The sequence below is a fragment of the Lissotriton vulgaris genome, chromosome 8, assembly GCF_964263255.1.
Source record: "Lissotriton vulgaris chromosome 8, aLisVul1.2, whole genome shotgun sequence".
NCBI lineage: Eukaryota > Metazoa > Chordata > Amphibia > Caudata > Salamandridae > Lissotriton > Lissotriton vulgaris.
The window spans coordinates 468,210,851-468,225,129 of NC_141696.1; the positions used below are offsets into that span (position 1 = coordinate 468,210,851).

Sequence of the window (14,279 nt, forward strand, 5' to 3'; positions counted from 1 at the left end):
AAACAATTATAAAAGTACAATAAAACTACTGTTACAAGACTCAATTTGCAAATAAATTAAGTACATGAAATAAAACAAACATTGTCACCACCCACTTGAAGGTCTTCAAGTCCCATAAAATTGTCTGAACCTATCGAGACTGTATGGCAGACTGCAAGATATTAAATAACGTGGATATCTAGGAACCACCCTGTTCATCTCCAAACTTTTCTAGAGCCACAATTCCAGGTAGATTTTAACTATTTTAGATTTATGGAGGCAGGTTGATGAAGCTGGTATCTGTGGTCTACTCATGAACTATCTTTAATATTGGGTTAAAACTCAACTTGAACTGTTCCTGGACTCAGTCAACCTAGTGCTTTCCTTTGTATAGATAGAAAACCATATTTACAAAACCTAAGGTTACCCACCCAGTGGTATGTTTTGAACTGGTGCAATCAACTAAACAATTAGGTCAGAACAATCAAGAAGTAAGGGAAGCAGCATTGTTTGAACAAGGGTTGTTTTATGGACTATACCAAACAGTGGTTATATGTAGAAAATATTAAACTGATGAAAATGCACAGTCTTTGCATCTGCGGTTACCATCAAGCCAAAAGATGAGTCAGTTTTATAGACAACCCTTGGTTTCACTCTGTTGACACAAGCTCATTGAACACAGACGTCAAATACAAGGTTGAGGACCAAGCATGGGAAACAGTAACAAAAACTTTGTAGCATTCAGAAGTAAATGAGTAGACAAACAAGTGGGTGGATTTTTTTTAATTACTAGTTCATTTACAACCTTTATTAAGATCTGGGTATTAGCATTCATACGGTTGACACTGAAGCCTATGGGCTACTTGGCGGGAGCCAGGGGACCATGTAGAAGTTAGAAAGGAGTGGTGATACTGTTGAAAATTGGGGTACCCCACATCCCAAAAGAGACTTTGAGCACGGTATGATCAAAGTATCTTTGTTGCTCGTGATTGGCATGAAAAGAACAAATAAAGTCTAATGACATACGTTCCAGACAAGTGAGGAGCAGCTCATTGTGAACTGTATTAAAAGCCTCGGTCAGAGCTATATGTGTTGGTTTGCAGCATAATTGATAGCACTGCAACATCTGCTCCCTAAAACAGAGTACCCTAAACACATAGCAGTCTGCAACAAGACTAGAAATCAAAAAGCAAAGACTCACTAATTCTGCAGCTATGAGACCACCACAGATTCAATTACATTGAAACGGAAAAGCAACATAGAAATTAGCCTGTAATATACTAGATGAGAAATTTAGAGCCCAATCTAGTTTCATAGAATCAGGGATTACAAAATGGCATGACAAAATACCACCATACATGTCCTGCTGTATAGAGCTATACAGTAGGTAAGAAAGGGCATCCTTAATGTGCTGTGTAACAAAGGCATTAGTCATAGTATCAGCAATAGAAGCATCCGGTCAGAGCCCTGGCATCCATAGCCGAAATGAAATCCAGATTAGAAGCTAGAGTTTCAGGGAAAGGAAGTTATAGGGGTTATATTATCAATTCACTCAGATTTTCAAAATCGGAATTTCAGCTAAAAAACAAAAATGTGGAAAATGCTTTTGCGATGTGAACCCGCTCACTAATTCCCAGCTTTTGATCTCAATTATTTATAGAATTTAATTAAAGCATGAGTAATGTAGATCTGATCAACATTACTTTTAGCTGCACAAATTGCTTTCGTAATAAGACTAATGGAGTACAGGGATTAATGTGAAATTCCAGTCTGGTTCTATGCCTTTTGTGCTCAAGGTTGTTCCTCTAACACTTTAAATGCCAAGAGCTGTATAAGAGCACAGATTTTGCCATGCTATTATCGTGGCAACTTTTCAGGTGCCAGCCTGTTAATATTTGCATTTTATTTCTTATACCTTAAGTCTAAGGGATTACTTTCTCGCAAATAGGTTATATACATAACATGATCCTCTGTAATAATTTTAAATCCCTTACGTGCTTATTAAAATGCTCTAAAGTGGAGCATCTGACAAACAAGATTGCCTAAAAAGTAAGGCAATCTAAAATGTAATTAAGGCCTGGCCAGATCACTTAAAGAGGATTTGGGGTTTACAATGTGGTCTAATACCAGATCCAGTAAATGACCAGCACTGTGAGAGACTATGTGTTTCGCAGAGTAAAACATCAAACAAACGGTCTAGAAAATAATAAGTTAAGATAATAAATTCTAATGTTGAAATAATTCAAACACAACTGTTACCTAAGTCTTGTTTCTTCAAAATACACTTGAAATTAAATTGGGATAGAAAAAACAGCTTTAGATGCACATTTCACTGTCATATCAAAAATACAAATTCATAGAAATTTGAGTGCACATAAAATTTGAATAAGAGCATTGCTCTTCCCTTCCAGCCAACTGGCACAAATAGATTAAGTAGCGAAGGCAACGCATAATTCAAAATTTCCAGGGTTTAAGAAATCCAGGTATATGACAGCAACAGCTGTGCAAATATTTAACAAGGATATACAGAATGTAGAAACTGTTTTAATTCCGATAATGGTTTGACCTACAGCACTTTAAAATACAATGCCTACATAGTCTCCAGTTTACCCTGGATTGCAGAAACACGTAGCCTCTCCTAGCCTCAAATTTCACCCTTCAATTGACGCCCTAAATGATTTCAAATATCCTTAAACACAATAACAGCAACTTCACACTTCCAGACCCAATCAACAATCCCCAACTCCCAGACCCAATCAACAATCCCCAACTCCCAGTTGTTAAGTGTGGGGAGAACTGCACAGGAAATTATTCTTGGCAGATGTATAGCCATCCTCAGGGCAATACCCACATCATGGCTGCCATTTAGAGCGGTAGGGCACAGGATGGAGGCACAGGGCAGGAAAAGTGCATATTCATGCCCATGTGTTGAGTCTAGACATGTGCTCACTATGATGCTACTGATTATGCGAAACCAAATTACACATTTAATTCATGCAGCTTTGCACAAATAACTATGAACCACATGGCTAGTACCGGACAAGACAAGTCACCAGATGTTTATTGTAGACAAGCTATATGTACTGATGTAGGTTTCCCAATATGTGAATGCAGTTTTTAGGGTGCTTTTAGTATTCACTGCTGCTATGGTGAGGTGTGGCGCCGCGGCCAGGGTGACAGATTCCGGAATCTGGGGGATCACAGTTCAATCCCCGGGGCCGGCGGCAGATTAGCCCAGCACCATGTGACTCTGGGCAATAGCTTGCTTAATCTTCCCGACGGCCTCCAGCGCCTAGAGACCCTAACTGGTGATGGTTCGCGCTTCACAAATGTGGATTATTATTATTATTATCATTATTATTATGGGTTGTTTGTTTAGATTCATATAAAATGCATAGGACACTAATGCAAATGATCACAAAAAGAAATTATATTAACAGCTTACCAAAACAGAAGTTTCTATAGCTCACCTGAAAGATCTCATCCTTGTGTGACTCAAAGGAATGAAGTTTCAATTTCAAATTTCGGAGATCCCACAATGCCACGGTCTATAAATAAACAGAAGACTTATTTAAAAAGGCCAATTGAAAAAAGCTGAAGTGTTAAATACAAAACAATGCGTTTTAAAATATACTTTATGGAATTGTATATATAAAAATATTGCACTATTTCCATTGTCAAAGTTATGTTACGCTTTAGCAAACAGATCAACAGTCCTATTTAGTATTAGAGAATAAGTGTGTAGATAACTTTTACAATTAGAACAATGTCTTGTAATTTAAATGGATTAATGAATGGAGTCTGAAATTGTTTGAACAGATTAATGAAAAAAGTTTATAAAAAAACAAAAAGCAGAGCAATGTTTCTTTAATGGAAAAACTTAATTTTAAACCAAACGGGACAACAGACAGATAGGACGCCAAAGAAAAGCAAAAAATACCTTGGTAAAAGGTGATATTAAGGAACATATTTAAGTGCAGTTTTCCATCCCAAGGATCCTAATCCGACTCACCAATTTATAACATAACTATTCATTAGAATGGCTTAACACTAGTTGCGTCTTCGAAAGTAGATTACCTAGCAGAAAATTTGGTCTGCAAGATGAGAAGCTCAAACACAGAAGGCTGAAATGAACACAGAACCACTAAAAATAAATGTGTGTACTCAAATATGCCCAAGTGGAGGAGGCATCCCAAAGTAATTATGCAGGTTCTGTGAATACCACATCTCAGAATGAAAAATATATATCCCCGATGAAACAATAAGTTTCATAAAACGTGTTGCCATTAGTTTTATGCATGTGGCTACTCAGAGGTGAATTTGCTAATGCTGGTTACTTTCATCTGTGAACTGTACTTAGCCTCTTCGGTGCTCATGACGAGACCAGCTCGTCATGAGTCACAATGGAGCTGTGCTCATGAAGAGCTGGTTTTGTCATAACGGCTCCACTGCCCACAAGCTATTGGTTCGGGCGAATTAATCACTGGGCGGGGTCGTAACGAGACCAGCTCGTCATGAGCACAGCTCCACCGTGACTCATGACGAGCTGGTCTCGTCACGAGCACCGCGCTCACCCACCACCCCCGTGGGGGAATTACCCCCGCAGGGAAGGTGTTAACGAGAAGTAAGTTGTTGGTGTTTCTATACATTGATGGAATAAGTCTGATGCAATGAGATTGCTGAGAGGGGTTCGTCTCAAATATCCATGAAAACTTTAATGTTCTCAATGGGGAGAGGAAGGATGCAAGAATGTTTTACATTTGCAAAGCAGTATGGACATTGAAGTACTGCAAACAGATGGGAATAAGTTAACTCGCTTTACAGCTAGAGTGCCTTGGTGACTGATTCAATTAGAGCACAGATGTTGCAATGTGCTCACTGATTCCAAATAATGACAACATTGCTATACTAAGTATTTTGACAATCTTGTGAAGAATGTGGTCGCACTCCGCGTCCTTCAGTGTTCAAGTCTGCAGTGTATTTAAACCCAAGGGCAATCGACCACCCCTTACTTTGCAAATGATTAAGACCCATTCCAGTTGAATCGAGTCATGCTGTGCTGTTTGGATTACCTTCTGCAATTAAAACCTTTTGCTACTTACAATCGGTTGGAGGGCTTGTTTCACGCCGTGGAGAATGCGCAATTGTTCCTATGCGATATAGATATATAGATCCCAGATGAAGCAATAGGACTCATGAAACTTGTTGCCATTTTTTTATGCAGGTGGCTACTCCGAGGTGAAATCTCTACTACTGGTTATTTTCATCTGTGAACTGTACTTAACGAGAAACCAGTTTTTGGGGTTTCTATACGTTGATGGAATAAGTCTGATGAAATGCTGATCTATAATCTATGTCTCTGTATTGATTAGGCTGTTTATTGGATTATGTTATGAAAAAATTGAATGTAATATGTTGTGACAAAAACCCAATAGTAATCAGACAGGGTTCAAATGTACATTTTAATGTTTTACATTGACTCGGGTGGAGTTCTTCATGCCTATTGAAACAAGTGTCAACTACGGACTGTACTTTCAGTCTTTGCCAAAAGAGAGTTAGACTTTTCCCAGCCCATCACTATCCTATATTGAGGCTATTGGAGCAGATATTTCAACTCCAGGTCCACAATCAAAATGCATCTGCCTCATGCTCATTGTGCATAGGGAAAAGCAGTTTCATCTCACTGACAAACCCAAACAAAGCGGAAACACCCCTAGGTCACTCATTTTCGCATGCAAGTGGAAATGGAGATACAAGTGCAGTCCACCAAGCGCCTTTGGGAAGGAGCTGGACTAGTCAGTTTAGTTTCCATCTGCAATGACAAGCAGAAACAAACACTAGTAATACTAACGCATCTGTCGTGCCAGTAACACAGCAGACACATGTCATTATACCATGCATCACAAACCAAGCTGAGAATATAACTGCAGTACCTGTGATATAATGAGGTCACGTACAAAAGTATATATCACTAAACCACTTTCGGTCGGTAGCATGGGATTCCTTAGTGTCCCCACAAAGAAATAATACAGTATGTGCCCAGCAGCAAAAAAAAAAAAAAACATAGGGAGTGCCATGAGCATAAATAATGGCCCAAGCATTTAACAATTTTTTTCCAAGATGAATGTTTGTGGTCCTCTGCAATTATAATTAAGATGTCTACCAGAAGAAATACACCACCCATAGGCGAACAACCACCCTCTCTAATCACTTCCCCTATTAAAGTCACTCGAATGCAAATTACGGGTAGTACAGTGTCAAAGATATATGAAGGAGGCTGGTCATGATCGCATATTGAATACAATTCCTGAACAGTTAATTGGACAAAATACCTACACTACTTACCTTGTCCGCCGAACCAGTGGCTAGGATGAACTCGCTGTATGGATTGAAGGACAAGCAGTTGACTTCTGCTGTGTGTGCATCTACAGAATGACTTGGCTTCGACGTAGTGTTAGACCTGGTATCCCAACTATGGAAAAAGAGAACACGTTAAAAGAAATAATTTACATGGGATAACTAGCTGCCATTTCCCCCCCCTTATTGGGCAATCACTTGATCACAAAGGGATGCTATGCTGTGTGTCAAAGGGGTAGTTTGGTGAACTAACCATTTTCCATTCAGTATGTCACCAGCAGGCGGACACGGTCTTTGCAGCTTAAGTCATTTATATTCCGGTAACTTCCATATTACATAAAAGCATGAGGAAATGATGAAAGTATGCATTCAAATGGTCTATCCATTAGGCCTGGAGAGCCAAGTACATACCTCAGTTGGTTTCCTTCCCTTTCCAATTACTATGAATCTCTGGATTTACACAAGGCGCATTGTGCTGCAATTTATGAACGTTTAACATCTAACCTGTTTTCTATGTACTTTGTGCTCATGGTTTAGGTCAATGCTTACAAAAATCTGGACGTGGTTCTAAAGTTTTGGAACAAACTGTTGCAACCCATTTAACTTTAATTGCCAGGAGTCGGGCAATTATTTTTTATGCAACTAAATCAGCGCGGTAACGTAGTCTTTACAGACAGCACATTTTCCGTTGAAATGGCCACAAAATTTGCATAGACATACTTATCTACTGATAAAACTATCGCCCACAAATGTGTGGAAATCTGAATAATTTATCATTTGTGCATCACTAAGTAAAGTGCCTGGATTGGTTTTCAGCCTACTTAAGGCTTCTTTTCCATTAAACTTCAGAATTACAAAACAGTGCTTCATTTTTGCTTTGCCAACTGCTGAGTGTTACAGTTCATTTACTGGTATTTAGATTTGTTGTTTGTTACAAAAAAAAACTGATGTCTTACAGCCCTTCCTTTCACACAAGTGAATTACGTGACACTTTTCTTCCTCTGATTGCAAAGTGAGATGCGTTAAAAACTAAGGACCAATTTGTCAAGAGATGCAGCCTGACGTTCTACCTCAGTCTTTGAAGAGAAGCAGTTATGACGAGAAAAATACAGAATTTAAAGGCATTTTTATTTATTGCTTGGAATTTTGTGACCCGCCGCCATAAATAAATTGTCTCAGTACCCACCAGTGGGTCGTGACCCACAGTTTGGGACGCACAGGTTTAGGTTGATTTCACTGCAAAATTAGGATTACAAGTTCAGCCACCTAGGTCCTCTACTGACAAACAGTCTACATATAAGCAGGTGGTGGTCAAGCAAATTAACAGTTACTAACAAAAATACTTTTGCAGCCTCATTAGCCAAGATTCCTGTGTCCTGGAGAACCAGTAAACTAGCTAATAGAAATTTACTTTTGGATAAAATGTTTAAGGGTGTGGGTGCTCAACTTTTAGTGTTAAGTGAGACTCCTCTTTGCCGACCACTGCTCCACAATGTATGCCTCCACCTTTAGATGAATGCACATGCGGTCCTTTAGTTCTTCTTTCTCAGCAGGCCTAGTGAGTGTTGGGGCGAAGCCTTACTAAAGCCAAACAACCTCCCAGAGGGCTTGGGTGGGTACAAGCGATTCAAACTGTCCAAATACATGGTTACAGAGAAGCAACTTCTCCAAGACAAATCTATTACAAATTCACATGATGGGCATAGATACACAACACGTCATCATTGTGGAGGTAGAACGGTTGAAGCAGTAATTTTCCCCAACCTTCGCCCCAAATGTGCATGGCTCAAAGCCTAAATACCAGTATATTTAGTGTTGAGCTGTATTAGGTTTTAGCTTTCCAAAAAGGTTTATGAAGGGAGGGCACTTGTCCTGTAAGCTTTGGCAGCTTCTTAGCTTTTGAACTGTGCTCTCCTTTACTCAAATGCAATGAATTCACTGCATTTCGGTGAAGTTATTACATGCATTCGACAATTCATCTCGAAAGCTCAGGCTAGAAAATGGTTTTCCACTTGCTGGTATTTCCAGAATAAATAGCCACATTTTCTAAATTAAGTACAAGTAAATTAGTGCTGCAGTACGATTTAATACACATGAAGACATTTGTAGAGCACGCTGCTCACCCGTGAGGGACTCAAGGCGCTATAAGGGGTGGGGTGGTGGGGTGTGGAGCAGCTACTGGTCAAACAGCTAGTTCTTGTGGAGTCTTCCGAAGGTCAGCAGGTCCTGGGTCTGCCGTAGGTGGGCGGGGAGGGTGTTCCACGCCTTGGTGGCGAGGTGGGAGAATGATCTGCCGCTGGTGGTCGTTCAGCGAATGCGTGGGACGGTGGCGAGGTCGGCAGAGCGAAGCTGGCGGTTCGGGGTGTAGAAGGAAAATGCTACTTACCAGTATGCATCTGTTCTTGGCATGTAGAGCTGCAGAGTTGTACACTTAGCATTAGATCGTCACCTGGTGTTGGGCTCAGATGATTGCATGTTGTTATCGTGGAAGAAGTCTTTCTAGTCACGAGATAGGTGACTCCTCCATTGGACGATAGTGCGCATGGGCATCGGCTCCATCCTTAGATTGTTTTTCGCCATGATGGGAAATGATGGAGTTAGTAGAAAGAAGAAAGTATGTCCATGCGTGTATATCCAATTAAGATAAAGAGGGAACAGACAGGTCCTGGGGAGGCGGGAGGGCATGCACAACTCTGCAGCTCTACATGCCAAGAACAGATGCATACTGGTAAGTAGCATTTTCCCGTTCGACGCATATGAGCTGCAGATTGTACACTTAGCATCGATTGTACAGCAGCGTCTCCCCTAGCGGTGGTCACCTGTGTCTGTTGCAGCAGTTTGAAAGAGTTTTAAGGACAGCTTGGCCTACTGCTGCTTGGCTTGCACATCAACACAATAGTGTTTAGTGAAGGTGTGTGTTGTAGACCATGTTTGCATAGGTCTTCTAGGGGAATGTTTCCTAAGAAAGCCATGGAGGCTCCTGTTTGCGTGTGGAGTGCACTCTAGGAGGAACTGTTGATGTGCGTTTCGCTTTAGAATAGCATATTTGTATACATTTAACAATCCACCTTGCAATGTCCGATTTTGAAATGGGATTGCCTTTATATGGTGGAGAGAAGGCTACAAATAGTTGCTCTGTTTTGCGAAAGGACTTGGTCCGATCTATGTAATAGAGAAGAGCTCGATTGACATCTAGTGTGTGTAAAGCTCTTTCTGCTACAGAGTCTGGGTTATGAAAAACTGGTAACTCAACTGATTGGTTTAGATGAAAAGGAGTAATTACTTTAGGAAGGAATTTAAGAATAGTTCTTAGAACCACTTTGTTATGGTGTAATTGTAAGAAAGCTTCTTGTATAGTGAAAGCTTGAATTTCACTAACTCTTCTAAGATCAGTAATTGCAACAAGGAAAGCTGTTTTCCATGTAAGAAATTGTAGTTCACATTTGTGTAAAGGTTCAAAAGGGGGTCCCATGAGCCTTGTAAGAACAATGTTTAGGTTGCACCGTGGAGAGGGTGGTAACCTAGGAGGAATCATTTTTTAATACTTCCATAAAAGCTTTTATTGCTGGTACTCTAAACAACGACATGTCTGTTTTCCAGATATGCGGCAATGGCTGCAAGATGTAAACGTATAGATGAATAAGCTAGATTATATCTTTGTAAATGTAGAAGGTAACAGATAATATTTTGGATGGAAGCATCTAAGGGATCAATTTGATTATTATTGCAGTAAGTGGCAAATCTTTTCCATTTAGCAGCATAACAAGCTCTAGTAGTAGGTCTTCTGGCTTCTTTAATGATATTCATACAATCTGGTGGCAGGTTAAGGTAACCTAACTAAGACTCCAAGAGCCAGATCGCCAGATTCAGTTGATTTGGATCTGGATCTGGATGCCTGAGGTCTCCATGGTTCTGCGTTAACATTGATGGTGTGAGAGACAGTTTTTGGTGTGAAACTAGAGAGTTCTAGCAGTGTGGTGAACCACGGTTGGCATGCCCATGTGGGAGCTACCTGAATCGGTTTGAGACTGTTGTCTGAGCTTGCCTCTAATGGTATTAGTGGTGTTGGCGGAAAAGGGTACGTATATCTGCTTGACCAGTTCATCCATATCGCATTGCCCTTGGACAACGGGTGTGGAAACCTGGCGGCGAAGGTTGGGCATTTTGCGTTTTCGTGTAGGGCAAACAGGTCTATGTCTGGATGACCTCACTTGTGAAACAATGGTTGAAGAACTTGCAGATGTAGTTCCCATTTGTGAATCTGCTGTGTCTGTCGACTTAACAGATCGGCTATCTGAGTGTGAACTCCTGGAACACGTTCTGCAAGCAGATATGTCTTTTGTGGAATGGCCCATCTCCAAATGTTTTGTGAGAGCTGGGACAGTTGCAGGGAATGTGTGCCTCCTTGTTTTTGTATGTAGTACATGGCTGTCATGTTGTCTGTCCGGATTAAGACAGCTTTGTTCTGTATGTGTACTTGGAAGGACTTTAGTGCCAGGAAAATCGCTAGCAACTAGGTGCTTGATGTGAAGCACCTTTTGTTGAGCAGTCCATCTTCCCTGAGTTGTGTGGTGGAGCAGATGTGCTCCCCATCCTGTCAGGGATGTGTCGGTTGTCTGTACTATTTGTGGAACAGGCTCGAGGAACGGCCGCCCTCTGGAGAAGTTTTTTGGTGTTCCACTACTGCAGAGAGCGATGTGTGCGGATGTCTACCAACACCAGGTCTGTCAGTTGTCCTTGTGCCCGATTCCACTGATGTGCTAGATATTCCTGCAATGGACGCATTTGCAGTCTTGCATATGGTACAATAAAAATGCAAGATGCCATCATGCCTATTAGTTGCATGAACACTCTGGCTGGGAGAGAGTGTGGGTTTGAAACCTTGCGACTAAGGCTTGAACGCTCTGTATCCTGGCTGGACTGGGATAAGCTAAAGATGTATTGGTGTTTATGGTAGCCCCTAGGTATTGATGTACATGAGAGGGCTGTAGATGTGACTTGGTGTGGTTTATTGTAAACCTCAAGTTGTGCAGTGTCTGAATTGTGTGAGATGTGTGTTGAACACACTGGTTGAATGACTTGGCCTTTATGAGCCAATCGTCTAAGTAAGGGAGGACATGGATATGTTGTCTTCTGAGATATGCTGCTACTACTGATAAGCACTTTGTGAACACTCTTGATTCCGTTGTTACCCCAAATGGATAGACTTTGAATTGATAGTGTTGTCCTTCTAGCACAAACCTGAGATACTTCCTGTGAGAAGGATGTATGGGAATGTGAAAGGAGGCATCTTTGAGGTCTAGTGTAGTGAGGAAATCTCCTTATTGCAGTAATGTGAGCACTTGCTGTAAAGAGATAATGTGAAAATGATCTGAGTGTATATACAGATTAAGAGGCCTCAAATCTACAATTGGTCTTAGCGTCCCATCCTTTTTGGGTATTAGGAAGTAAGGTGAATAGACCCTGTTCCTTGATGTTACAATGGAACTCTCTCTATTGCATCTTTTTGTAGCAATAAGAGAACCTCTTGTTGGAACAGCGTTAGCTGTTCTGTGGACATTGGACGCTGTCTGGGTGGCATATTTGGAGGGGTAGCTATAAGCTCTAGGCAGTAACCATATTGGATAATCTGTCTTACCCACTTGTCTGTTGTGATGGAATTCCAGACCGGTAGGAACGGTGTTAATCTCCTCCCTACAGGAGTGGTATGCTGTTGGGGGAGCTGAAGGAAGTCACTGTTTAGTGGTGGAAGAGAATCGATTGTTGTGGTTACCTCAACCTTTTCCCTTATTGTTATTACCTCTGTAGCCTTCTCTAAAGTATCCTTTATTAGAGGATGCTTGTGTATTAGTTTTAAAGGAAGCTGAATTGTATGCTCCAGCTTGTTTGGAGCCTCCTCTGTAAAAGGAGCGACGAAAGGAGCCTCTTGCTTGGGTGGACTGCAAAGCCCCCATAGACTTGGCTGTGTCAGTTTTTTTTCATTTTTTCAAGAGCTGTGTCTACTTCAGGACCAAACAACTGGTGTTGGTTGAATGGTTGATTTAAGATAGTAGTCTGTACTTCTTGCTTAAATCCTGAAATGCGTAGCCACGTGTGACGTCTAAAGAAGGACACTGGTGTTTATTGCCCTGGATGCAGTGTCTGCTACATCTAGTGCGCATTTAATGGAGGCGTTCAATATAAGCTTACCCTCTTGAATAAGGTCATCTGCTTGTGCCTTATAATGATCAAGTAGATAATGTATTGCCCTGGATGCAGTGTCTGCTACATCTAGTGCGCATTTAATGGAGGCGTTCGATATAAGCTTACCCTCTTGAATAAGGTCATCTGCTTGTGTCTTATAATGATCAAGTAGATAATGTAATAGCTTCTCTAGCTGACCATAGTGAGCCCAGGGCCTGTGTGTTAGCAATGCGCCATGCATTACTAGCTTGGGCAGCTATTCTTTTCCCTGAAGCATCTATGATCTTGGATTCTTTATCAGGAGGTGGTGCTTCTCCTGATGTTTGTGAATTTGCTCTTTTCCTAGCGTTTGAAACTACTAGGGAGTCTAAGGGTAGCTGTCCCTTAATGTAAGCAGGATCTCCAGGAGCTGCTCTGCACTTTTTTTCTATCCTTGGGTTTATGATTCTAGCCTGTACAGGATCTTTAAACACTTCTGGGGCACGTTTAATAACTCCTTTAATCATTGGCAGTATTTGCACAGATTTTTGGGAATGTTCAAAAGTGTCTACTAAAAAGTCCTCTTCTGCCTCATCTGAATACATGGTGACATTGTGATAGATGGCAGCCCTATTAATTAAGAGTCTAACCCAAATATTGTCTTCTGGAGGAGAAGGTTTAGATGGATAGATGTGTGGGTCAGGAATATCTGGTACATCCTGTGGGTTTAGATACTCCCAATCTGGTGAACCTGTTGGGTAGGGAAAAGGGTCATATGGGTCTTTCCCTCCCCCCATGCTATACTGATCATCAGCCTCCTGAGGAGGTGTATGTTGTGGAGAATGAAGAGGAGAATTTTGAGGTGAAATGTTTAAAGGGACAGCAGGAGAGGAAGATTCAGGAAAAGAAGGGTGCATAGGAGATGTGGCAGAGTCCTTCTTCTTGACAGGCACTGGAGGTGTAGGTGCTGTATCTGACTTCCTTTTCCTGTGTGGTGTGGTGGAAGCATGTCCTGTTTCTGGGTCTATGTACATCCTTTTTTGCAAAGGATCAGGTCTAAAAAGCTCCTTCAGAAAATGCTTTCGCGCAGATTTTTTCAGCTCCGGGCCCGATTTCGGCTTGTCTTTAGCCTTAGGAGTTATTGTATAGTCCTTTTTTTTCCACAACAAATTTTATTTAGTGATTAAGCAATATAAGACACGTGGCTCCCCACAGTCAGGAGATCACCCCCAAGCATCATGACACATTTACATCACTAGCGCAAAGTTCAATTATCAAAAGAGAAATAGACAAATAGAATGAAAGCCCCCCTCCTCTCCTCCACCACCCGCCAACCCTCACTCCCCAACTACCCCGCTACCCACCCCTTATCCCTCCCTAACCCCATGCACGTGAGAATAGTAAACAGTGTGTACTTGGTTGTAGTGTGTTAGGTATGACACAGTTCTCAGGCCTGCGCGGCATCCTCCACCTATAGTTCTTACTCATGTTCCACCAGGGGATCTAGTGTCAACCCCCTATAATCCGCCCACCGCTTCCAGATCTTAAAGTGCTTACGGGGGCATCCTCTCGCTTCAAACACCGGGCGTTCTAGTCCCATAAAGTAGTCCAGTCCAGCCTTCCATGCACACAGGGGGGGCGGGGGCACGTTCTCCCTTCCATGCCCGGGCCAGGTCTCTTTTGGCAACAACAAGACCCAACAACAATAGATGGCGTTTATATATATTCCCACCGACACCCTCCAGTACATGAAGCAACCCTAAGCGAGGGGTGCGGGGAAG

General features: G+C 41.6%; 1 protein-coding gene across 2 annotated transcripts in view; it reads right to left on the bottom strand.

The window, feature by feature from the left end:
* The window catches only part of RBBP7 (RB binding protein 7, chromatin remodeling factor), a 98,948-nt gene that overhangs the window by 20,260 nt on the left and 64,409 nt on the right, over positions 1 to 14,279 (bottom strand). The window contains exons 7-8 of one of the 2 annotated variants that reach the window (XM_086934260.1): positions 6,325 to 6,451; positions 3,450 to 3,527 (exon numbers count right to left, since the gene is read on the bottom strand). In XM_086934260.1, coding sequence (XP_086790386.1) covers positions 3,450 to 3,527; positions 6,325 to 6,451 — 205 coding nt within the window. Of the gene's footprint in view, positions 1 to 3,449; positions 3,528 to 6,315; positions 6,452 to 14,279 lie in introns of both variants that reach the window. The other variant, XM_086934259.1, reaches the window with a different exon arrangement.